The 26752-nt window shown below is 43.7% G+C and overlaps 1 protein-coding gene across 2 annotated transcripts in view; it reads left to right on the forward strand.

Moving 5' to 3' along the window:
• The first annotated feature begins 5414 nt into the window (after positions 1 to 5414).
• OSBP (oxysterol binding protein) overlaps positions 5415 to 26752 on the forward strand; it is a 42403-nt gene continuing 21065 nt past the window's right edge. Inside the window, exons 1-8 of one of the 2 annotated variants that reach the window (XM_050758509.1) lie at positions 6092 to 6245; positions 10379 to 10501; positions 10926 to 11134; positions 12771 to 13021; positions 20387 to 20585; positions 20840 to 20942; positions 21311 to 21365; positions 21571 to 21702. In XM_050758509.1, the coding sequence (XP_050614466.1) occupies positions 10939 to 11134; positions 12771 to 13021; positions 20387 to 20585; positions 20840 to 20942; positions 21311 to 21365; positions 21571 to 21702 (936 nt within the window). In that variant the 5' untranslated portion in view covers positions 6092 to 6245; positions 10379 to 10501; positions 10926 to 10938. Of the gene's footprint in view, positions 6246 to 10378; positions 10502 to 10925; positions 11135 to 12770; positions 13022 to 20386; positions 20586 to 20839; positions 20943 to 21310; positions 21366 to 21570; positions 21703 to 26752 lie in introns of both variants that reach the window. The other variant, XM_050758508.1, reaches the window with a different exon arrangement.

Here is a 26752-nt window from a genome sequence, read left to right on the forward strand (position 1 = left end):
CAACATGGCAAAAACCTGTCTCTACAAAAAATACAAAAATTAGCAGAGCGTGGTGGCATGCACTTGTGGTCCCGGCTACTTGGAAGGCTGAGGCACAAGAATCACTTGAACCAAGGAGGCAGAGGTTGCGGTGAGTCAAGATTGTGCCACTGCACTCCAGCCTGGGTGACAGAGAAGAGACCCTGTACCAAAAAAAAAAAAAAAAAAAAAAAGATCCCTTTGGCAGCTGTGAGGAGAATTCTGGAAGATAGACTAAAGGCAAACAGACGAGTTTAAAAGTGAGAAGAATGCACAAGAATCTAGGCCAGTAGAGAAAGGGGTGCATAAAAGATCATCCAGTTTTTTGTTACTGACTGGACATAGGGATAAGAACAATGACTTCATGAGAAAAATAAAACACCAATTTTTAAAAGTTGTAATTATTTCACATATTAAGCATTAACTGAATCACTATCATGTGCCCGGTCCTATCAGTTATATCTCCAAATATATCTGGAATGTATCCACTTCTCTCCATTCCTGTTTCCACCACATTCAACCAAGTCATCAATATTTCTCTTCTAAAAGATGGTAGAAGGCCAGGCATGGTGGCTCAGGTCCATAATCCCAGCACTTTAGGAGGCTGAGGCGGGCGGATCACGTGAGGTCAGGAGTTCCAGACCAGCCTGGCCAACATAGTGAAACCCCTTCTCTACTAAAAATACAAAAAAATAAGCCGGGCATGCGGGTGGGTGCCGGTAATCCCAGTTACTTGGAAGGCTGAGGCAGAAGAATTGCTTGAACCTGGGAGGTGGAGGTTGCAGTGAGCTGAGATGGCGCCACTGCACTCCAGCCCGGGCAATAGTGCGAGACTCCATCTCAAAAAAAAAAGATGGTAGAAGTTTCCTAATTGCTGTCCCTCTCCACTCTTGTGACTCCACACATCAGCCAGTGATCATTTTAAACAAGAATTGAGGCCAGGCATGGTGGCTCCACTCCCAACACTGCGAGGCTGAGGCGGGAGGATCATTTGAGGCCAGGAGTTTGAGACCAGCCTGGGTAACATAGCAAGACCCTGTCTCTACAAAAAATAAAAATTATCTAGGCAAAGTGGTGCATGCCTATAGCCCTAGCTATCTGGGAGGCTGAGGCAGGAGAATTGCTTAAGCCCAGGAGTTCAAGGTTGCAGTGAACTATAATTACACCATTGTACTCTAGCCTAGATGACAGAGCAAGGCCCTGTCAAGAAAAAAGAGAGAAAGAAAGAAAAGAAAAGAAGAGAGAGAAAGAAACAAAGACACAAAGAATGAATGAATTGGGGTCACTTGCCCTAATCCCTTTGATTGCTTCCTGTTGCAATGAGAATAAAACTTGAACTCCTTATGAGGTCTTACAGCCCTTTGGGGTCTTCACTCTCCATGCCTTATGTACTCACCTCAGTTACTTCCTCTCTTTTCTTCTTCAGGCCTTCACAGAAAAATGACTGATTTTAGCTACGGAGGAAAAAAAAGGAAAAGAAAGACTGATTTATTTCCTTTGCTTACTCCTCCCCAGTTCCCAGATGGCAGCTTAAACAGTTTATCCCTTTTTGAAACAGGTTACACCTGTTGTCCTCCATATTACTGTGCATATGTGTATAATTACTGTACATATTTTTTCACTACAAATACTGTGTATATCCCTAAGATCCTTTATGTTTCACGAGGAGCCAGAGCCTATTTGTACATTCACTACTTTGTCCCTAAGACTTGGCTCAGGCCTGAAGACATATAATAGATACTTGATAAGTATTTGTTAAATAGATGAATATGTTAGGTTGTGTGCTGTCACAGGGGAAACAAAGATGAAATAGATACAGGTTACACATTAGAGAAATTGACCCTCTAGTAGGGGAGATATGATTGAAACATAGATAATTATAAGGCAAGACAATTAACATCACAGGAAACTCGGCAATTCCTGAGGAAGGGGCATTACTTCTAGCCAGGAAAATCCGAGGAAATTCTGTGGAGGGAGTTCACTGGGCATTTAATGGAGGGAAAGTACACACAAAGGCATCAATTTGAGAAAGTGTAGGGTGAATGTGGAAAAAGATGTGTGGATCAATTTAACTGGAGCGCACAGTACACCAGTACAAAAGAGACAAGCCAGGTGTGAGCATATATACTTACCACATAGATTTAACAATTAACATTTTGCCATATTTGCTTGATAGATAGGTAGGGAGGGCAGTAGACAGACAGACAGATAGATGTGTGTGTATGCATTTCAAAGCCACCACTGGGTGGCTCACATCTGTAATCCCAGCACTTTCGAAGGCCAAGGCAGGCAGATCACCTGAGGTCAGGAGTTCGAGACCAGCCTGGCCAACATGGTGAAACCCTGTCTCTACTAAAAATATAAAAATTAGCTGGACATGCGGTGCATGCCCGTAATCCCAGCTACTCTGGAGGCCGAGGCAGGATAATCACTTGAGATAGTGCCACTGTACTCCAGCCTAGGTGACAGAGTGAGATTCTGTCTAAAAAAAAAAAAGAACTGGAAAGGAGAGGTGACATCAGATTGTCGTGGGTCTCATTTGCCAGGCCAAGAATTCTGGTCTGTATTCTGGAGGCAGTGTTAGGTAACAACAGTAGGTCAAACTAGCCTTTCAAAACCTTTTTTAAAATTATTATTCCAAATATACAATAAAAGTAGAAATAATAGTAAACACCTATATACTTACCACATAGATTTAACAATTAACATTTTGCCATATTTGCTTGATAGGTAGGAAAGGAAGTAGACAGACAGACAGATAGATGTGTGTGTATGCATTTCAAAGTATATATCTTTCTTTGACTGTGTGTGTGTGTGTGTGTGTGTGTGTGTGAGAGAGAGAGAGAGAGAGAGAGAGACAGAGAGATAGGGCCTCACTCTGTCACCCAGGCTGGAGTGCACTGGCACAATCACAGCTCACTGTAGCCTCGACCTCCTGGGCTCAATCAATCCTCCCACCTCGGTCTCCCAAGTAGCTGGAACTACAGGAATAGGCCACCATGCCCAGCTAATTTTTTGTTTTGTTTTGCTTTTGTTTTTGGTAGAGACAGAGGTTTAACTATGTTGCCCAGACTGGTCTCTTATCTTTCTTTTTTGCTGAACCATTTCAAAGAGAGTTACAGATATCATAACTCTTCACTCCTACGTTTCTCCAAGTTGTAAAGATGTTTTCCCCCATATCCAGCATACCATTATTACAATGAACAAATGTAATAACTAACAACATCTAATACCATTTCAAATTTCCCCCAATTGTCTCAAAAATGTCTAAAAGGCTGCTTTTTCAGAACCAGAATCCAATTAAGCATTTGATTGTATCTTTTTACGTTTTTTTTCAAATTTAGAACAATCACCCATGACCATTTTTATGACATTGATTTTCCTTGATCTTCATGTCTTATCTTCTATAAAATAGTTGTTTGTAGAATGCTTCACGTTCTTGATTTATCTGATTATCTCCTTGGGGTTATGGTTCAACTGGTTCCTCCAGCCCCGGTAAACTGGAGTTTAGATCCAAAGCCTTGATAAGATTCACTTTCAGTATTTTTGGCAAGAAAACACCATTAAGTGATGCTGTATACTTCGTGCTGCAGCACACTGGGAACCTCATAAAAATGTTGGTTGTCCAAGGGTTACTGATACTAAATTGGATAACTGGGTTAAGGTGGGGACTGCCAGATCTCCCTGTTGTAAAAGTATGTTTCTCCTTTGTGATGGCAAGTAACCTGTGAGATGTGTTTGGCAACACAACTCACATGTTTGTAGCTATCTACAGTTGATCAAACACATTCAAACGCACTTAATCACAACAGCATCCCTGTGAGGTTTTATTCCTGTTTAATAGAAGTGGAAACTGAGACTTGGAGTGCTTAAATAACTTTCTCAAAGGCATAGACCCAGTAAGTAGCAAAAGCAGGACTCAAGCCTAAATAGATTAACTCTAGTTCGATTAAAAAAAAAATCCCAAATAGCCTACATCTAACAGCAGATTTTATTTTGCTCTACACATTCAGGGAAATTCACAAGTAATGAGCTATAGAAATGATCCCTGATAGTAAAAATTGCAGATTTTTAAAGAGCATTCTCTCTCCAGAATTCAATAAATACTGCTCTTCTTTTGAAACCATTTTCTAAAAAAGGATACTTTAATTTATTGACACTGGGAAGCACATTGGCAAAGAAAGTCAATTTCTTTTACAGTATCTAATAGCTATTTCTATTGCCTGTTCAAACTAGCAAAATGTAACAGATGCTAGATTCCCCAAAGTACAGCGCTTTGGGCTACATTTGCAACAAGAGCTTACATCTAAATGTTACATTAGTTACTGAATTTGTAATCTTCACAAATGTGTGAATAGTGAGTTGATCAAAAATAACAATTTCCTGCTACAAGAGAAGGCATAGCAGAAAATGTTCCCAACACAAAGATAATGTTTGAGATGATGGATATCCCAATTACGCTGATTTGATAATTGTACATTGAATACGTGTATCAAAATACCAGATGTATCCCTGAAAATATGTACAACTATATCAGTTTAAACATACAAAAAATAATTTTCTGTCCAAAGTTAAATATGTACAACTACGATATATCAGTTTAAAGATACAAAAAAAGTAATGATTTTCTGTCCAAAGCATTACATGGCACCTATGATGCTAAGACCAAGGGCCTTTAGGTCTGGAAGAGACACATAAAGTCAGGTCCTCGCGAATCTACTTCTGAAAGGGACAGAATTAGTATAGGCATACGACAGTCTAGAATCAAGACACAAGCGGTGTGGAGCGATAACGAGCAAACAGGGAAGGGAACTAGGGGGACCACTGATCCAGGAAGGGGCTGGAGAAGCTACTTCTGGGCAGCCCTGGAATCTGGGTGTCCAGCTTCGAGTTAGAAAGGCGTCCTTAAAGGGAACCTCAGGCGGGGGCTGACTGCCGAGAGTTACTCTGTCCGCCAGGTTCTTCCTAAGAAGCTACAAAGGTCTTAATTCAGAAAACGTGAACACGACAACACACCCATGTCAAAAGAACGCTTTTAAGAGGCCGAGTCACTCTCACCTCCCACCAACTTCCCAAAGGCTGAAACAGGCGGACACGCCCCCAAGCGCTCTTCTCGGATTTCGTTGGTTGCCCCGGCCTGCCCCTCTCTTATTAAGTATCTCTCATTGGTCAGCAATGCCGCTTTCACAGCCAATTCTCAGAACCAATCATCTCCAACTATTGCCTCGCCTCTCCACCACGTGAGTGGCATAGGTGCTAACCAATAAAAAAAGAAAATGACGATGTAAAGACAAGACTCCTTCCCTTTTTCCTCAACTCGTTCAGTAAATGGTAGAAAATGGGGAGCAGCTGATACCAACCACCAATCCATAAGGGCGGAAAAGGATGATGAGAAGAGTGATGGGAGGGGGTGACGTGGCAGTGACAGGAGCATAAACTGAAATGAGTGGCGGAAATGCCAGCCAATCGGCGATCAGATTGGCCGGGCACCCCGCATTCTCCCGTCCTCCCTGAGCGCTGGAAACTTCAGGAAAGCACCAATGAACTTCTTCATTTGTCTGATTGGCCTTTATCTGAACCAATCGACGGTGGGCCAGGAGGACGCGTCCCACCCCAAGCTCTCACTGGGCGCTGTAGAATGACAGGCCCGAGAGAAATGCCAATGTCCGCGGGGTCTTCCTCAAGTGACACTCAGCGGCACCAATCGACGTCCTTCTTCCCGGCGGTCGAGCCCTCCTCCCCGCGGCTCGCCTGGCGGGGCGGGGACGCTGCGCGGCGGTGGCTGATGCGGTAGCGTTGTGGGGCGCTCCGGGAGGCGACGGCGGCTCTCGTAGGCGGTTCCGGTCCTGTATCTCCAGGCGGCGGCGGCTCATGGCGGCGACGGAGCTGAGAGGAGTGGTGGGGCCAGGCCCGGCAGCCATTGCAGCACTTGGCGGCGGCGGCGCCGGTCCCCCAGTGGTGGGAGGAGGCGGCGGCCGCGGAGACGCGGGGCCAGGCTCCGGGGCCGCGTCAGGGACTGTGGTCGCGGCGGCGGCGGGAGGCCCGGGGGCCGGGGGAGTGGCGGCAGCTGGCCCGGCCCCTGCGCCGCCGACTGGGGGCTCGGGCGGCTCGGGCGCTGGGGGTTCGGGCTCGGCTCGAGAGGGCTGGCTCTTCAAATGGACCAATTATATCAAAGGCTACCAGCGGCGGTGGTTCGTGCTGAGCAACGGGCTCTTGAGCTACTACAGGTAACTGCTTCCGGGGCGCCGTCGCTCACCTTGCCTCTCCCATCGCTGCCGACAGTCCCAGCGCAGGCATTACCGCCAGCTGGCACCGCAGCCAGGGTTGCCCCAGGCCCCTTTTCGTCATCTGTGCGGATTGACAGCCCGGGGGTCGGACCCCACTGTCACGAAGTGAAAAGCCCCTGGACTTACACCTCACCTTCCCTCGGGTTACCCACTCTTGGTGCCTTATCTTCCCTTCACTCCCGGCCTTTCCAGTCAGCAATTGTTTGGAGAGCGTCTGTTCTTCCATTATATTTCCACCAGCACGTGGGTGCAATTATTAATTCTGCAAGCAAGGCACTGGTGTGGGTACTAAGGGAACACAGCAGAGCAAACCCGAGGCACTCCTCCCAAGGAACTTACATTGGAAGTCCCAAGTTTTAGCTGTCAGTGCCCAGTCTCCAAAACTCAAGGTTATTCGTAGCTCTTGATGTGCCCGTCCTTGCTTCCTTCACATTGAGACACAAGGGCATCACTCACACTGGGTGGCTTTGGTATTCCGTCCCCTTTCTGCCTTATCTCTCCAAGACTTTGCATACGCTTTTGCCTCTGGACAGCCCAGAATGGAGATGTGCACCCCAGTGCTGCTTTTATTTTTGCTTGCCCCACTTCCTCCCGTGGAAATGATTAAGTGTTTTACCCAGTATTTCTGTGATTTTTTGGTTAGTTGGGATTAACATTTATTAAAAGAAGAATCCATGTCTTTGGTATGATTACTTCTGTTCAACAAGGTGTTTTGGACTGTTTAATATATATTTATGGTGACTTATAACTTGGCCATCGCCATCACATAGCATGCTTTGGGGCTAAAAAGGATAGAGGAGTTAAGATAGGTGATTTGGGGACAGGGCGTAGACATTTCCTGAGGGCTCACAAGGTGTCTAGGTGTCTTATATACAGTATTTCGTTACAGTATTTTGTTGACTCCCAGCAACAACCCTAGGAATTGGGAAATATTCCCATCTTACTGATGAGGGAAACAGACTTAGCATGGGCAACTTTCCCAAGGTTTTGGAGGAGTTGGGATTTGAAACTACTTCTGTTCACACTAATCTAACCTAAAACTCAGGTTAGTGTTAAATGAATCAGTCAGTTACAGAGATAATTGCTTATCAATAGCGAGTAATTTTATGGATCATGCTTACTATGTGTATTTTATGCAAAAAGTATAAAAATCTCCTTTAAGGGATATTTTGCTTAATGACATTCCAATGGAAATACTTTTTTCCAGAGACCATCCTCTTTGAGACCGAAAACACTGATGTTGAAGAGCAGTTCACTCTATATTTCTTTTCCTTCACCAGGAATCATTCTGCCACCCGGAGAGTTAGGCTGAACAAGTCTCTTTTCCATTAACTCCACTGTAGTGGCTCTTAGAGAATTTTGAGGAGAAATTGAAGGTGGGAATTGGAGGTTGTTGGCAGGAACACATTCTTCTTACCTGTCCTCTTACACGGCAAAATGCGTTAGATAGCTCATCCTCACTGCTTTATCAACAGTTGTGAATAATTGTATATTTCATTTGCATTACTGTATTCAGAAATGATTTTAACTCTAACCCTTTCTAACTATCCAGGACCATCCATTTAAACTTAGATTACAAATCTAAAATTTTAATTTCCCCAGATTTTTCTCTCATTCAAGTTCATGTTTTCCTGTTATTATTGACCATCATTTTAATGTTTAATTGCTTTATATCCTGACTTGGGTAGCAAGTCAATATTACTGTTTTTGCGTTTTCAAAAATTGTATATCACCCCAGGGCCTTCATGTGTGGTCATTTCTCATCCAAGTTCTTACCAGATCCACTTTCCAGGCCAGTGGATTCTTTGATCAGTACTTGTGTTGATCAGTAGTGATCTTAGACACTAATAACTTATATGTTGCTGTCTCTTTAAGTATTTGTTACCACTTTTCTCCCTTACAAGAGCTAGTGGTACCTGTCTGAGTACAGATACAACTCCTTCCCAAACACACCAAACCACATATTGGGAAATATGCCATAGGCCTGCCCTAGCCAACTTAGACGGTCCCAGCCATAAACAAACCAGCGGGATCCAGAGTTATCGATCTGTGCACTACCCTCAAAATTGCACTGAAATACTTCCTATCAAGTATACTGGCAGTTATTTTTTCCTGCAGGGTTCTTCTGGTCCTCATCTTCCTCCAAGAATTACCTAGACAAGTGTCATTCCTCCTGCTTTTCATACCTCCAAAACCTGCAGTTTCTTATATATACTGTTTCCAAAATACTGTTTTCCTTTTAAGTGGGATTGTGTACTTCCTAGACCCATCCTCGGATGAGCTGTCCTAATAGGCCTTGGCAAACCATTTCCTTCTTTTTACCTATCCTGGGCTTCCTTACGTACCCAGTTACTTAGATGTCCCATTATTTAAAACCTTATATGGAATCCCAGCTCTCCCAGAAACATCGTGACAGGCCATAGTATTAGTTTTCCTGGCTGGCTTCTAGAGATTGAATTACTATTTCAGCTAGCTTTTTCAGGGAAGAACTTTCTGGTCAGAAAATGCCACCTAATATTGTAGTGCCTGAAGAACCTCTCTTGTACCCTGAGATTTGTGTCTTTCCAGCTTCCGCACTAATCATTTATAATCATAAGTGTATCTGCCCAAACGCAAGAGCTCCAAGATCAAGCCTGCCTTACTCCCAGAGTTCCTTGGTATTTTTTAAACTGCTACAGACTTTTTGTAATTTGAGAAACTTCTTTAGTTTACAATGATGACCCAGGCAGAAGAGATTCCTAAGAAGTGGTTTGTGAAAAGCTCCAATAAGGAGGAATGTGGAAGAAGGTCCAAGTAGTATCCTTGGAGTAGAGAACATAGCAAGCTGGCCTGTCAGCTGTGCATCTGTAATTCAGCCTGCATTATTCATAATGTAACTGAAGCTTGGGGGTGGGGAGGTAAGAATAGAAAAAACGGATTCATGTTACAGTGTAGCAGGTGCAGGAGATGGAAAATGGCCCAGTCCATTGAGACCCCTCTGGCCTTCCCATACTACTCATGTGTGCATTTGAGGAAGGAAGAACAGTTCATGTGAGAAATTGAACAACAACAAACCTATCTTCCAGACTTTCTCAGACATACCAGATCTTATGGGGTGCGTGCCATTTCTGGCATGCAGGAATTCTGGATATGCCAGGTGTGTTTGGCTGCTTAACTCCACTAAAAGGGAAATGGCTCTGTTTTGTACTGTGGCAGTTGGCAAAGGACTTTGACCTCTGTATTCCAATTTGTACAGGGAAAACTGCAGTCTCAACGTGCAGGTTCCTGGGCATAACCAGCGGGTGGTAGGGAAATGACAGCGTTTGTGTTAGACACTCGATTGTGCTAGAAGCTTGATATTTTATGTGAAGCTTGGTGTTTTATGTGAAGTGTCTTATAGCTTATTGTCACCAAGTAATGCTGTAAAGTTCAAAAGTTAGTCTATTAATAGAACTGTCAGTCAGTAGAGATCGGGAAAATTTTTACACCCAGGCCTCTGAGAGCAGATCTGCTGAATCTTTCCTAGCTATTAATAGACGGCTTAGGAGTTCCCACCAGTAGAGTATGGTGGACCTTAGGAATGAACATTTTCCAGAAAGATTAAAACACTTGGTGATTCCTTTTTACTTCCCCAGAAAGCTAGTTAATCTTATTTCATATCATTTGAACCATAGCCAATATTTCATACTCTAAACATTTAAGTGTGCTTTTTTACACTTCTGCAATATAATTTTAAGCATGGTGTAACAATTCTCATTTGGGCTGAGTTACAGTCAGGAGCAAGATGGTTTGGTATATATAAAATGGAGCTATTCTTAGGAAATGAGACTGTTGCATGAGGTTATAGGGCAATTTATAATTATAACTTGCTAAGTGAAAGATAATTCCTGACTGCAAAAGGGCATGAGGGAACTTATTGAGACGATAGAAATGTTCTACATCTTGATTGCGGTGGTGGTTACACAATTGTGTACATTTGTCAAAACTCATTCAGTTGTACCTTTAAAATTGCTAAATTAACATTGCATGTAGTTATACCTCAGTAAAGCCTCTTTCTTTCCGTCTTTCTTTCTTTCTTCCTTTCTTTTTTTGAGACGGAGTTTCGCTCTTGTTGCCCAAGCTGGAGTGCAATGGTGCGATCTCAGCTCACTGCAACCTCCCCCTGCCGGGTTCAAGCGATTCTCCTGCCTCAGCCTCCTGTGTAGCTGGAATTACAGGTGCACACCCCCATGCCCGGCTAATTTTTTGTATTTTTAGTAGAAATGGGGTTTCACCATGTTAGTCAGGCCGGTCTGGAGCTCCTGACCTCAGGTGATCTGCCCACCTCGGCCTCCCGAAGTGCTAGGATTACAAGCGCCCGGCCTGTAAAGCCTATTTCTAAAAAGAAAATGGTAAGAGGGACAGCAATGCAAAAAGAAAAAAAAAAAAGAAAATCTGACTCAGAAACAATACCATAGGCTCTGAAAGGAAATCCCTACTAATTGTTTCTCGAATTTTAGGGACCCATTTGAGGGACCAGAACTTGCTGATTCCTAAGACGAGCATATTTTCGGGGAGCTCAGAGTTATGAAAAGAAATGGAATGTGATAAAGAATAAACCATCAACTTTCTGTTTAACTTGTCTTTGTCTTGTTATTGCAGATCAAAGGCAGAAATGAGACATACCTGCCGTGGTACCATCAACCTCGCCACAGCCAACATCACTGTGGAGGACTCCTGCAACTTCATTATTTCCAATGGGGGCGCTCAGACCTACCATCTGAAAGCTAGTTCAGAAGTTGAGCGGCAGCGCTGGGTGACGGCCCTGGAACTGGCCAAGGCCAAAGCTGTGAAGATGCTGGCAGAGTCAGGTCAGGAGCAAAGAACACCTGCCTGGGGAACTTTCTGTTTGCCCCTTTTATGCACAGATTTTGTTTGTCATCGTTAGGCTGTGTCATTTGATTATCACCTATATCCTAGATGTCTCAAGCTTCTCATCTTCATGCAGTATTTCTGCTGGAGTGATGGTTCTCAACCAGGGTTGATTCTCTTCCCCAAGGGACATTTGGCAATGTCTGGAGACATTTTTGGTTGTCACAGCTGAAGGGAGGGAGCTGCTATGGCATCTAGAAAGTAGAGGCCTGGGATGCTGCTGAACCTCCTATACTATGCCAAACAGCCGCCAAAACAAAGAATTATCTGGCCAAGGTTGAAAAATTCTGTCCTAGAGGCATAACAGTTGTTCTTTTGCCTTTTAATTGGCTACCTTAAAATTTTGAGAAATAATTATTTTATTGCTGGGTCAGTCTTGGGAGTATTATACCTCACAATTTGGAGCTATTCATGCTTTTTCTCCTGATATCTTCTTACCTAACCCTTTGTTAGTTAAGCTGAAACAATTTTAGTAGACTGCCAAAAACTGTATATGTGATATTTTCTATGAAAAATCTTCATTTTGCTGCATTAGTTAACTAAAAGGAGCAATCAAGTTATGTTTTGATTATTCTTCAAGGAAAATGGTAGGATTTTCCCCTGATATGTTGATAGTTTAATCATACTGAGCTTGTTTACCTAGCATCGACCAAGATGGTCACCTGCTGACTTTGTTATCTTATCCCCTGTCATTTCCCATACTGTATGTTCATTCATCAGTGAAAGGAGAATTCATTGGTTTGTAAATCTTTGGTAGTAAGTTATATTTTGACTTTGGCCCTGTCTCTCTGTCTAGCATAAAGGACAGATCTTTTTTTTTTTTCTTGCTTTGATTTTAGTGTTGATGTTAGCTCCTCCAAAGGAAGTGACACTGCTAGAAAACCAGTTTGCAGTTATGAAATGTTGAGTATGAGAGGTACAACATAGCTTCTATACTTGACTTATTATTGGAGAGCTATTTAAAGTGAGTTTTTGCATTATTTTCATGGTGGCTTTAGTCATGAAGTTTCTGAGCTCTCAGAAGACAAATTGATGGCCTTTTTTGTGATGTGGACTTTGTCTACAAAGAGCTAGACTGTGATTCTCAACTCATTTAATACAGGTCCCATCAGTCACCTATCAGATGTTAGTGGATTTGCAATAATAGTTAGCTTGGACTAGATAGGAATCCTCAAGCTAGAGTTAAAGAGCTCAGTAATTAATTCCCAATTCCGAGAGCCTTTCAGCTTTTCCATTCTGTCTTGTGGGTCAGTGGTGTTCAAATTTCAGTGTGTATCAGTTACCTGGGCAGCTTATTAGAAAGGCAGATTCCTGGGCTTTGCCTCACACCAGCTAAATCAGAGTCTCTAGGGGTGGGCCTAGAGACTCTGCCCCTTTGAGAAGGACCTAGGGTGTTTGTGGTGCAGGTGATCTGTGCACCACACTGTAGAGAAACCATCTGGTAATGGCAAGTTTTCAGTGAGTCAGAATGCACACAGCATGAGGAATGTTGGTTTGTTTCTGGACAGAGTAGGTAGGGTTCCAACTCTTACTCCTGGTTCTGGATTCATGTAACCTTTCTTTTCGTTCCTGCAGATGAATCAGGAGATGAAGAGTCTGTCTCACAAACTGACAAGACTGAGCTGCAGAATACCCTTCGGACCCTCTCCAGCAAAGTAGAGGACTTGAGCACGTGCAATGACTTGATAGCTAAGCATGGCACAGCTCTGCAGCGTTCCCTCAGTGAGCTAGAGTCACTGAAGTTGCCTGCTGAGAGCAATGAAAAGATCAAACAGGTCAATGAACGAGCCACACTCTTTAGGATAACATCCAATGCCATGATCAACGTGAGTGCAGATGGTGTCTGTGTGGCTTTTTGATTCATTCCCTCTTTGAAACATAATTCTCCCCAAATGCCTAAAAATTGTAATTGATAAAGCACAGAACATTAGGGCCTGCTTCACTGCTCAAGGGCTTTAAGTTACATTGTTTACTGCATGAAATAGAACAGGCTGTACAGATTGAATGACTTTCACGCTCTGCTCCAGTGATCAGGAGGTTTTTGCTTCAGCTGGAATCAGGAGTTCAGGGTTCCTGCACTGACTGCTCTACAACCACTAGGACATCTGATCAGTATTTGCTGAGTCCCTTAATTTCTCTAGGTTGTGATTTTATGTGTGTATTTATTTATTTATTTATTTTTGTCTCACTTCATCTGTTGGAACTAAAAGATCTCCCTAAGTCCATTGTCATGTTCTTTGAGCTTTAAGTTAGAGTCATCTCCTTACTTTACTAATGCATTCAGGCATAAAGGGTGGTAAGTGAGGCTAGATCAGGTACTAGTGAGAACCTTATAATACTAGTTATTCCCATCTTTAGTCCTTGAATTCAAGGATAATTTTGGTGATAAGACAAAATATTCAACTTTGGGCACCTTTCTTTAAATAGGGTGGTAAAACTTCAGTGTCCTTATGACTTCTAACTTGGGTGGCTGTTGTTGGTTTTCAGAATATTTTAGCTACTTGGGTGCAAGACTCTGAGTAAACAGAGCACCAATGGCATTACCGATGTATTGATATGTATGAAACGAATACATGTTTTAAACAGTGCTGCTTTTCCTCTACTGATTCTTGCCTGGCAGGTTGTTTTAGTTACCTTCTACATAAAAACACTCAAAGGCATTTCATAAGTGAGAAGAGTACTCTGTGAGAAATTATGCAGGGTAGATTTTTTTTCCTAATTAAGTGGGGTGAAATTACCTCTCTAGTGCCAGACTTTTGTTTTGTTTAGGGTGCTATGGTATGTCATAGTAAGATATATCATCTGCTTTGAACTAGTTTAGTTCATGTCACCCCTAAACGTCAAAGATATTTTCCCATGACCATGGGAAAGTATCATTTTTCTCATTTAACCCCTTTCTTACTTAGAAAGTTGTTATAACCTTTATTTTAACATCGTTTTTCTGATGTGTTTAACACTTTGTTCAGTGCTGTGATTCACAGAAGGTAAAAAGACATATTCTCCACTTAGGAACTGCAGGAAGATTATCTTCTAGGACTGACCAGTCAGCCATTCAGGGTGCCTGTGTTTCTGATGTCTGGTCGTGTATTCCTAGAGACTGTGTGTCTGGTTTTCCAGTCCCCTTGTGATCAGGAAAACCTCATTAAGTCATACAGTCAATTAAATAGTAAATACGTATACTTTTTTTTTTTTTTGAGACGGAGTCTCGCTCTGTCGCCCAGGCTGGAGTGCAGTGGCTGGATCTCAGCTCACTGCAAGCTCCGCCTCCCGGGTTCACGCCATTCTCCTGCCTCAGCCTCCCGAGTAGCTGGGACTACAGATGCCCGCCACCTCACCCAGCTAGATTTTTGTATTTTTTTAGTAGAGACGGGGTTTCACCATGTTAGCCAGGATGGTCTTGATCTCCTGACCTCGTGATCCGCCCGTCTCGGCCTCCCAAAGTGCTGGGATTACAGGCTTGAGCCACCGTGCCCGGCCATACGTATACTTTTTAAATAAAACAACTCGGCACAATGGTCTCCTGAGAGTGAATGCCACCTTTTATCCAAATCAGGTGAACACCCCACTCCATAATTTTCTTTTTACTCTGATGTAAAAATTTTGCAAAGTAAAGCACCCCTTTATAAAACTAAAACTTTAGTTTCAATTGTTCTCTCGAAAATGTACTCATCTTTGTTCGCTGGGGGACATTCTTCCCTAAGTTCTAAGTGTCCAGAGTTTGTGTTAAAGGGGATGATCTCTTAGAAGTCAGAGGTGAGTTCTGTTTTCATTCTTTACTCTCTTGCTGCACTGCCTATGCCCTTTTCCTAGCCACTTATTGTTTAAAATACACTTTTTTTATCCCTGTGTTGTTTCCTTTGTACCTTTTAGATGATACCAGCAAGGCCTTAAGTATAATACACATGTTAAAAATTAACATGTTAGAGCATCACAGCTCCAAACTGGCAAAGTTATATCAAAGGAAGAATATATTTCACTCAACTTCTTCTTTAAAAATTAATTTAATTTTTGATTCAAGGGGCATGTGTGCAGGTTTGTTACATGGGTATACTGCGTGATGCTGAGGTTTGGGCTTCTAATGATCCCGTTGCCCAAGTAGTGAACATAGTACACAACAGGTAGTTTTTCAACCTTTGGTCCTCTTCCTCCCCACTTTTGGAATCCCTAGTGTTTATTGTTTCTATCTTTGTGTTGGTGTGTACCCAATGTTTAGCTCCCACTTATAAGTGAGAACACATTTTTTTTTTTTTCTGTGTCTGCATTAATTCACTTAGGATGTTGGCCTCCAGGTGCGTTCATGTTACTGCAAAGGACATGATATTGTTTTTTTTTTTTTTTTTTTGAGACGGAGTCTTGCTCTGTTGCCCAGGCTGGAGTGCAGTAGCCAGATCTCAGCTCACTGCAAGCTCCGCCTCCCGGGTTTACGCCATTCTCCTGCCTCAGCCTCCTGAGTAGCTGGGACTACAGGCGCCTGCCACCTCGCCCGGCTAGTTTTTTTGTATTTTTTTTTTAGTAGAGGTGGGGTTTCACCATGTTAGCCAGGATGGTCTTGATCTCCTGACCTAGTGATCCGCCCATCTCGGCCTCCCAAAGTGGTGGGATTACAGGCTTAAGCCACCGCGCCCGGCCAATATTGTTCTTTTTTATGTCTGCTTCAGTTTCTTGACTGCTTAGGATAGAACTTTTCTAACTCTTAAAGTGAATCTAACCAGAGAAGTAAATTTGACACTTTTAATATATTCATCTGCCATCTGTTGAGCATGAGCTGTGTTTCACAGACTTTGTGCTAGTGGATATTGCTGAGGGCAGATATGGTCCGTGTCCTCAGGAAGATCACTATTTAGTGAGGGTTGAAGAAGTAAAGGGATCATTAGGGACTATGCTAAGTGACTTGATAGAAATGAGCACAGGCCACTGTGGTATAGCACTTCGGAAGTATTTGGCTCAGACTAGGAAATTTCTCTAATTTCCTCAACTAAATTCTGAAGGAGCAGTGAGAGTCTTCCTATGAAGAAAGGCAAGCTAGAGCTTGGGGCCTGGAGGCCAGCTGCCACCATGACCTATCTATGTAACTTGAGGCAACTTGCATCCTGTCCAACTGCCTCTGTGACCTAGCTGTATAACTTAGGGCAACCTGCATCCTCTGTGACATCAATTCCTTATCTGTAAATGGTAATGATACTAGTAGATACTTCAAAGGCTTGTTGAAAGGCTTGTTGAAAGACTTCTGTCAGATAATTGATGTGAAGTGCCTGACATATGATTATCTCTGGCAAATTTTAATTGCAGTCAGTATTACTAAATGGGAATGAGGCCAGGCATGGTGGCCTCATCCCAGCACTTTGTGAGGCCGAGTCAGGTGTATCACCTGAGGTCAGGAGTTCAAGACCAGCTTGGCCAACATGGTGAAACCCCATCTCTACTAAAAGAAATAAAAAAATTAGCCAGACATGGTGACTGAGGCATGAGAATCACTTGAACCCAGGAGGCAGAGGTTGCAGTGAGCTGAGATCACACCACTGCACTCTATAGCCTGGGCAACAGAGCAAGACTCTGTCTCATAAATAAATAAATAAATAAATAAATAAATAAATAAAATAAGATAAAATAAAATAAAAGGGAATGAGGGAGAAGCTTTGATCCAGGTACTGGTATGGGATATTCAGATCCATCCCTTTCCCCAGAGTCTGGAAACGGCTGGTAATTGACTATTAGTCAGGCAAGGAAGTAGCTAGCATGAGGCTTGGGAGGAGTTAATTGTGGGGGAAAGAAAGGGGTGCAGATCATACTAAGCTTGGTAGTAGTGGATTAGAAGATGAGACCAATTTTGATGCAGTTATAATTTTTTTCTGTTTTTTTGAGATGGAGTCTCGCTTTGTCACCCAGGCTGGAGTGCAATGGTGTGATCTCAGCTCACTGTAACCTCCACCTCCCGGGTTCAAGCATTTCTCCTGCCTCAGCCTCTCAAGTAGCTGGGACTACAGGCTCACACCACCACGCCCAGCTAATTTTTTGTGTTTTTAGTAGAGATGGGGTTTCACCATCTTGGCCAGCTGGTCTTGAACTCCTGACCTCGTGATCCACCTGCCTACGCCTCCCAAAGTGCTGGGATTACAGGCATAAGCCACCGTGCTTGGCCTTTTTCTTTTTCTTTCTTTTTTTTTTTTAGAGACGGAGTATTGCTCTGTCACCCAGGCTGGAGTGCAGTGGCACCATCAGAGCTCACTGCAGCCATAAGCACCCAGGCTCAAGTGAGTCTCACTCCTTAGCCTCCTGAGTAGCTGGGATTATAGGCAGAGCCGCTACACTCAACTTTTTTTTTTTTTTTTTTTTTTTTTGAGACAGAGTCTCACTTTGTCACCCAGGCTGGAGTGCAGTGCACAATCTTGGTTCACTGTAACCTCCACCTCCTGGGTTCGAGCAGTTTTTCTGCCTCATTCTCCCAGGTAGTTGGGACAGGCACACATCACCATGCCTGGCTAATTTTTGTATTTTTAGTAGAGATGGGGTTTCACTGTGTTGGTCAGGCTGGTCTCAAACACCTAACCTTGGGTGATCTGCCTGCCTCAGCCTCCCAAAGTGCTGGAATTAAAGGTGTGAGCCACTCTACCCAGCCTCTTTTTAAAATTTTTATATCTTTTTTGAATTTTTATACAGAGATGGGGTCTTGTATGTTATCCAGGCTGGTCTCAAACTCCTGGCCTCAGGTACTCCTTTTGTCTTGGCCTTCCAAAGTGTTTTATATACGTGTGCCACCATGCCCAGCTTGTGATGATAACAACACCTTATTGAATGTTTATTGTGAACCTAATATGGTTCTAAGTGCTTACATGTAAAACAGCAACTCTATGAGGTACTCTATTGTTATTATTTGTTTATGGAAAAGGAAGATGAGGCACAGAGAGGTAAAATAACTTAGGTATGTTTGTACAGCTAGATAGTGGGAAGGATCTGTGATTTGAGCCCTACCAGTCCAACTCCAGAGTATGCACTCTGTACTGTTTCTGAGTATGGAGGATGGCAAGATGTGTACAGATTTTTTAAATATTAAAGAAGAATCAGTAGGACTTGATTACTGGCTATGAGGAAGGAGACAAAAGTAAGACAAGGATGCTCCTTAATTTTCTGGCTTGGACAACTGGGAGGGCCCTGAAAGTTGGGTTGGGGAACATCAAAGGGAAAAGCAGAGATAACATAGGAAACTGATGAGGCTGGGCGTGATGCCTCACACCTGTAGTCCCAGGTGTGGATCCCTTGAGCCTGGGAGTTGAAAGACTAGCATGAGCAACATGGCAGAATCCCATCTCTATAGAAACTACAACAATTAGCTGGGCATTGTGGCTCATGCCTGTAGTCCCAGCTACTTGGGAGGCTCAGGTAGGAGGATCAGTTGAACTTGGGAGGTTGAGGCTGCAGTGAGCCATGATTGTGCCACTACACTCCAGCCTGGGTGACAGAGCAAGAACATGTCTTAAAGAAAAAAACAAACAAAACAAACCAACAAACAAAAATGGAAGGTGATGAGTTCACTTTGGGACGCATTAATTTTGAAGTTACTTTGAGCCGTTGAATAGGGAGTTGGATATTCTATTCTGAATCTCAGTGAGGGCTGGGCTAGAATTACTGATTTATAACCATTAACCTATAGGCAATGGTTGAAACCGTGGGAGTAAATATCCTGTTTACCTTTTAGCTTCTCTATATAACAGGGAACAGCCTTTTAAGCTTACGTTGCTTGCCTCCTTCCTTTGTTTATTTATTAAGCAAACTTTATCAGGTCCCTGTTATGTACGGAGCAACTAAATTAGGAGCTGGAGATCTATATATGAATAAGCTCAAAAATGTGTCTTTAAATTGCATATGATCCATCTGGAGAGAGAGAAAATCAGTCACGATACTGCCGTGCATGTGTAAAATAGAAGTTTGTGCAAAATGCAATGGAAATGTAGAGAAGAGACTGGCTGCTTATGAGACTGGTGGGGAGGTGTCACAAAGTAACATTTGCCATAGATCTTAAAGAAATATTTCCCCTTTCTTAGAAACAGGGGATAGGGATGGGCATTCTAGGTAGAGTGAATAGCATATGCTGAAGTAGGCAGGCCTGAAAGAAATCTGTGTCCACCGCCGGGCACGGTGGCTTATGCCTGTAATCCCAACACTTTGGGAGGCCGAGATGGTTAGATCGCTTGAGTCCATAGGTTCAATACCAGTCTGGGTAGCATGGCAAAATCCCATCTCTACAAAATACAAAAATTAGCCGGCCATGGTAGTACATACCTGTAGTCCCAGCTGCTCGGCGGGGCTGAGGTAGGAGAATCACGTGAGCCTGGCGAGGTTGAGGCTGCATTGAACCGTGATCTGTTTTCCACTCCAGCCTGTGCCCCGAAATCTGTGTCCAAGAAATGGTGAACAATTCAGTGTGGCTGCATTGTAGGGTGCAGTGCTAAGTACACCTGCCTGGCGAGGAGAATACAAGGCAGTATTGTGAAGGTCCCTTTATGTTCATAACCAGTAGTTAGTATTTGATCCTCATGTTAGTGGGGAGCCAGTGGAGGGACTTGTATAATCATGTTTGTGGGTTTTTTCTCTAAATGCCTTCTTTGGTTTTTCAAGTAGGCTTCTAATATTTTTCTTTTTAACCCTTCTTCCTGCACACTGGGAGGCTCCTAATTTTTAAGGTCAGTTGTTTCTCTTAGTGACCAAAATAAAAACAAAATGAGTTTCCCCATACTAGACTACCTCAGTGTAGATTCTCTGTTCTTGGTGTCTGAATTCCTTAGCTTTCAGTTACTTGAGTTTAGTCAAGAATTTGTTGAAAGTAGTTATCCTGTGTGTGCGCTCATCCTTCTTTCAGTCAACAGTTCTCTACTTTTGGTGCAGTTCACATACCTGCTCTTTCTGATGTTGCCACAAATACTTTGTCTAGGTTTACTGCTCACTTGGCGTTTGTTTGGTTCTTATGACCAGGAAAGTATAAAAGAACCGTGATAACCATATTTACTTTTTTTCTGGGTTTGACCTTGATTTCAGCATGGAGCTAGCTGTCCCTGATACCTTGGCATAAAAGGGAAAGTCTTTCATTGTAATTTGCCAGTTAAAAGTTCCCGGAATAAGGTTACTCAATGGGCTTGCAGAAGCCTGAGGGGAAACTGACTAGTTGAGGTGACACAGTCAACGCTTTCTCCACACAGGCCTGCAGAGATTTCCTCATGTTAGCCCAGACCCATAGTAAAAAATGGCAAAAGTCACTACAGTACGAAAGAGACCAGCGTATCCGACTGGAAGAGACCCTTGAGCAGCTGGCGAAGCAGCATAATCACCTGGAGAGGGCCTTCCGAGGAGCCACGGTGCTGCCGGCAAACACTCCTGGCAGTGTGGGTTCTGGTAAAGGTAAGACGCTTAGCTCTCAGGTAGCCTGGTCTAAGGTGAGCCAGATGGTTTTCTGCAGTTGATAGGAGAACTCCAAACTCTCCACAGTCACTGACTCATGTGAAATGGAATTGGAACCCATTGATTTATTCTGGATTTTCCACTGCTTTCTACCATTTTTTGCTGTGTTTGTGGCTAGTGTTTAAAAGAACTTGCTCTATCAGACATTTAGTAAAGATAACCAAAGTCAATAAATGGGGCTTTTCTTCTTGTAGATCAGTGCTGCTCTGGCAAAGGGGACATGAGTGATGAAGATGATGAGAATGAATTTTTTGATGCACCTGAGATCATCACCATGCCTGAAAATTTGGGCCACAAGTAAGTTATCCTTGATTGTTGAAGAAACTAAACATATTTGGCCATCAAAAGGTTAAAAACATTTCAGTGAGAGTATTATAATTGTCAATATTCAGTCTGGGCCCTTTTCCTTTTTTTTTTTTTTCTTTTTTGTCTCAAGATCTGTTTGTAGAATGGGCCCTTTTTCATAAGTGAAAACTGTCAGCTTTTTTACATAAACAAATTCTCCAGAGATATTTAAATTCATTCCTGTTCTAAATGTTGTCATTTGATCACCCATCAATAAGTTTATACAGTACACTTGGCATTCTGCTTTGTAAAGAAATGTCCAGGACCAAACTCTAGTTCTGGTTTTTGTTCTCATTCTCCTGTGTTTCCCATCCGTACAGACGTACTGGCAGCAATATCAGTGGAGCCAGCAGTGACATCAGCCTTGATGAACAGGTAACTCTTATATGGGAGTTGTCAGAGGTGAGGGACGTGGGTTGTGATTCCCAAGGATTTTTTTTTTTTTTTTTTTTTTTTTTGGTGAAGTGCTAAGAGAAACTGATTTTTTTTTTTCTTTTTTTAGCACGGGGGAAGGGCAGGTTATAAATACCAGGTTTTCTGTTCTTTGTGGGTGGTTGAATGGCTTTGTTTTTGCTCTCAGTACAAGCATCAGCTGGAGGAGACCAAAAAGGAAAAAAGAACCAGAATACCATACAAGCCAAACTATAGCCTCAATTTATGGAGCATCATGAAGAACTGCATTGGAAAAGAACTCTCTAAGATCCCCATGCCGGTAAGGCTCTTGTACACTGGAGCTGCTGCCAGGAGTTCCTCTCAAGCCTCAGTGGAAAGAGTGCTGATATGACAGCCCCACCCACTTGTGCGGCAGTGTGTGGCATGGTCTCTTTTACCTTTACAGTCATAAACTGTTCCTTAAATTTAGCTGCTTTAATTTTGGCTTTGGATCTGATATGTTCCCAGATCACCTAGAATCAGATGTGTATTTTCAGTAACAGTTATTTTTGAGCAAATTCCTATGCTAGATGCACTGGGGACATGCATGCAAAGATAAATACATCATAGTTTTTGTTTTCAAGAAGCATGTAGGCCGGGCGTGGTGGCTCAAGCCTGTAATCCCAGCACTTTGGGAGGCCGAGACGGGCGGATCACGAGGTCAGGAGATCGAGACCATCCTGGCTAACACGATGAAACCCCGCCTCTACTAAAAAATACAAAAAACTAGCCGGGCAAGGTGGCGGGCGCCTGTAGTCCCAGCTACTCGGGAGGCTGAGAAAGGAGAATGGCGTAAACCCGGGAGGCGGAGCTTGCAGTGAGCTGAGATCCAGCCACTGCACTCCAGCCTGGGCGACAGAGCGAGACTCCGTCTCAAAAAAAAAAAAAAAAAAAAAAAAAAAAAGAAGCATGTAGTTTAAAAGAGACAGACATGAAAACAGGTAGAAAACATTATTTTCTGTGATAGTATTATGGAAAGTACAACACAGACAAAGGCTTAGGGAATACCGAAGCAAAAATCGTTCATTCAAACCAGAAAGATGAGGACCCTCCCCATGGCAAAGATGGTGTTTGGGCTGACCTCCCTGCCCCCTGTCATGTCTTCCTCCAGTCTGTCTACACTGTTGTCAGAGTGATTTTTGAAAAATGGCAAATATCAGTCCTCAGCTTAAAATCCTTTACTGGATCTTCATTGCTTTCAGCATAGTCCAGATACCTTAGGGGGCTTGGTAACTCCTCCCCATGGGCAAGGCTCCACCCCACATGTCCGGAGTTCTAGTCATTAGGATTACCTTCAGGCATCCTGTCCTTTCCCTCAGGGCATTTGTACATACTGCTCTTTCTGCATGGACTTCTGTCAGTTCCCTATCAACACTTGCCACCTTTTTTCTGCTGTGGCTAATACCCATTTCTTCAGGATGCAGCTATAGTGTGTCTTTTTCAGCAAACCTCCTCCAGTGCTTCCTATCAGGATGAAATGTCTCTCCTTTGTGTTCCAACAAGTTCTACTGTTTATGGTGTAAACAGTGTGTATCACTGCTTGCTCATGTCACACGTATTTTCTGGGTGCCTACTATTTGCCTGATGTTGCCCTAGTTTTCAGTTAGGTATAGAAGATATAGGTTCAATTTATTAAAGAAACAAATTCTTGAGGCCAGCTGTGGGGTTGGGGATGCAAAAACAAAAAAATCAGAATATATCAGTTTAAGCCAGGGCTCAACAAACAGCATAATAGTTTGTGATGTGAAAATTAGATGAAATTCAGATGTTAACATCCATGACGTTTTACAGGAGCATGGTGATACTCTTTCATTTACATATCATCTGCAGCTGCTTTCATCCTACAACAGCAGTGTTAAGTGGTTGTGGCAAAGACCATATGGCCCTCAAAGCCTAAATATTTACTATCCAGTCCTTTACAGAAAAAGCTGTCAACCCTCTGCCTTAAACAAATGTTGACTTAACTCATTATTGTGTTCAAGCCCAGAAGTAGGTGGTCCAGGGCTAGTGCCATACTCTGTGGTGTCAGGGCCAGGCTTCTTTCTATCCTGGGGCTCTGCTGCCTTTGGCCTCAGTCCGCAGGCCCAAGTGGCTGCTCCAGCTTGAGTCTTCAGAGCCTCATTCCAGCCAGCCGGAAAACGGAAAAAGAGGAAAGGCTGTACCTTTTAAGGTGCTTCCTGGCTGGATGCAGTGGCTAATGCGTGTAATCCCAGCACTTTGAGAGGCCAAGGCAGGTGCATCACTTGAGGTCAGGAGTTCAAGACCAGCCTGGGCAAAATGGTGAAACCCTATCTCTACTAAAACTACAAAAATTAAACGTGCGTGGTGGTGCACACCTGTAGTCCCAGATACTTGGGAGGGTGATGCAGGAGAATCGCTTGAACCCAGGAGGCAGAGGTTGCAGTGAGCTGAGATCACACCACAGTACTCCAGCCTGGATGACAGAGCTAGACTCTGTCTCAAAAAACCAAGAAGATGCTTCCTGGAAGTTGCATAAATCACTATCACTTAAAGCTTTGTGGCTAAAACTTAGCTATATGGCCACAGGTAGCTGGAGAGAAGGCTAGAAATGAAGACTTCTGTTCTGGATGACATGACCTTGTAAAAAATTAAGGGTTCTACCAGTTGTAGAAGAAGGGAAGAATGGATAGTGGGGATGGGCAAGTGGCTACAGGTTTTGTCAAAAGCCAGCTACTTAGCATACAAAAATACAGAAGCATTCCCCCCTACCCTCTTGAAGCTATGGACCAATGTGTAGTTTCTGCCTCTTCATAGACTGCATTCCTCGTGATCAGGGGCTACATCTTGATAGTCTTTATATCCTCCATGCTTAGCCCTGTGCCTGGCATGTGTAAATCATTCAGCAGATGTCGAAGTAATTAATTAACTGGGTCTTGGAAAACAAATAGGTTTATGTATAAATACGTAGAATTTTTGTTAGAAAAGTATTGGTCTGGGTGCATCCTAACACTTGGGAGACTGGGGAGGACCGCTTGAGCCCAAGACTTCAAGACCAGTCTGGGCAACATGGGGAGACCTGTCTCTGCAAATAATAAAAAATTCGACTGGGCACAGTGGCTCATGCCTCTAATCCTAGCACTTTGGGAGGCCATGGTGGGTGGATTGCCTGAGCTCAGGAGTTCGAGACCAGCCTAGGCAACATGATGAAACCCTGTCTCTACTAAAATACAAAAAATTAGTGGGGCGTGGTGGCGCGTGCCTGTAGTCCCAGCCACTCGGGATGCTGAGGCATGAGAATGGCTTGAACCCTGGAGGTAGAGGTTGCAGTGAGTCGAGATGGTGCCACTACATTCCAGCCTTGATGACAAGCGAGACTCTGTCTCAAAAAAAATATATATATAAAATAATAATAAGTTAGCCAGGCATGGTTGTGTGTGCCTGTAGTCCCAACTACTTGGGAGGCTGAGGTGGGAGGATCACTTGAGCCCGGGAGGTTGAGGCTACAGTGAGCCATGATCTCACCACTGCGTTCCAGCCTGCGTGAGAGCGAGACCCTGTCTCAAAAAAAGGTTGACCTTCAGGTAAGAAAAGGCCATGAGTAACCTTAGGATAAACCTAAAATAATAATTAGTTTATTGGGGGCTTGAAAAGATTCCCCACTTGCCTGGAGTATTAGGTGCCTTGAAGGGAGTAGTGGGAAAGTGGACTGGAAAGGCGTGTCATTGCAGTCTCAGAAATGTAGTTTCTGCTTAGAAAGAGCTTCTGGTGCTGGCCGGGCACAGTGGCTCATGCCTGTAATCCCAGCACTTTGGGAGGCCGAGGCGGGTGGATCACGAGGTCAGGAGATCGAGACCATCCTGGCCAACCCGGTGAAACCCCATCTCTACTAAAAAATACAAAAATTAGCCGGGTGTGGTGGCAGGCACCTGTAGTCCCAGCTATTCGGGAGGCTGAGGCAAGAGAATGGTGTGAATCCGGGAGGCGGAGCTTGCAGTGAGCTGGGATCGAGCCGCTGCACTCCAGCCTGGGCAACAGAGTGAGACTCCGTCTCAAAAAAGAAAAAAAAAGCTTCTGGTGCCATGCGCGGTGGCCCACACCTGTAATCCCAGCACTTTGGGAGGCTGAGGCGAGCAGATCACTTGAGATCAGGAGTTTGAGACCTTCACCATCATGGTGAAAACCCATCTCTACTAAAAATATAAAAATTAGGCGGGCATGTTGGCGCACGCCTGTAATCCTAGTTACTCGGGAGGCTGAGGCAGGAGAATTGCTTGAATCTGGGAGACAGAGGTTGCAGTGAGCCGAGGTCGTGCCACTGCACTCCAGCCTGGGCAACAGAGTCAGACTCTGTCTCAAAAAAAAAGAAAAAAAAGAAATAGCTTCTGGGTCTAGGTGACTTCTCTGTCCTTCTTTACCATTAGTTCCCTTGTTGATACTGCCTTTAGGAATGTACAATCCTGTACCTGTTTTGCCCACAGATCAAGTCTTCACCCTTCCCCTACTCTGGGCTGTGACACAGGAAAACTAATCCCTCTAGGAAGTGTTTTTTCAGGCTTCCGTGGCTACTGGAGTCTGGCTGGACTTCACTAATGCAAGATACCAGTAGGAGGTTATAGCTGTCGGAAGTCTCTTCCTCTGTGCCCTCTTGAGTGGTGCTCTGGCAGCACCTGTGTGCTCTAGTGTTCACTGGACAGGCCTCCCCCGCCTTGATGTTTTACATTCTCCTGATCCTCCTCTCTTGGACCTCCACCTCTGAGCTGTAGAAGTACTGCTGCTTCTCCCCATCTCTCCACCCTACCAATGGTTATAGCTTCCTGCTGCTGCTAATCTCTGGGTTGTCTTTTTTTGGCTGCCCAATTTTTCATCAGCTGTGTAACTCCCTCCTTCCTTCCACTTTAAATACTCAGACTCATTTGTTTCCCTGCTTGGCTTTTGAGTAATAAAATGACCATTATAAGAAGCTTGGCACTTTTGGAGAAACTGGTTGTTGATGGGCAAGGCTGTGTGTGTGTGAAAAGCAGTGATAAAAATGTGTTGATTCTAGTCCCATGCACTGCTGGTATGTCTAGTACCACCAGTGGAGTACACTGCCTGTCCCCAGTTTTCCTCAAAATGTATGGAAATGTTACTTCATGTTGCCTGAAATTCTGCCACTGAGAGATTTTGTTGGGTGTAGTTAATAAGTGCCCTCTTTAAAAAGAATCGAAGATTAGGGCTTTCTCAACCCACCACCCCTCAGTGTGCATTCGTGTCCTCATACTGCTTGTCTGTCAGTGTGGGGAAGAGGGCTCTGGAGTATGGCACACTGTTTTGGTAGGTCCTGTTTCTTAAAGGATGAGTGTTGTTGGTCCTGTGGCTCTGTGTTCATT

Source organism: Macaca thibetana, chromosome 14 (assembly GCF_024542745.1).
Source record: "Macaca thibetana thibetana isolate TM-01 chromosome 14, ASM2454274v1, whole genome shotgun sequence".
NCBI lineage: Eukaryota > Metazoa > Chordata > Mammalia > Primates > Cercopithecidae > Macaca > Macaca thibetana.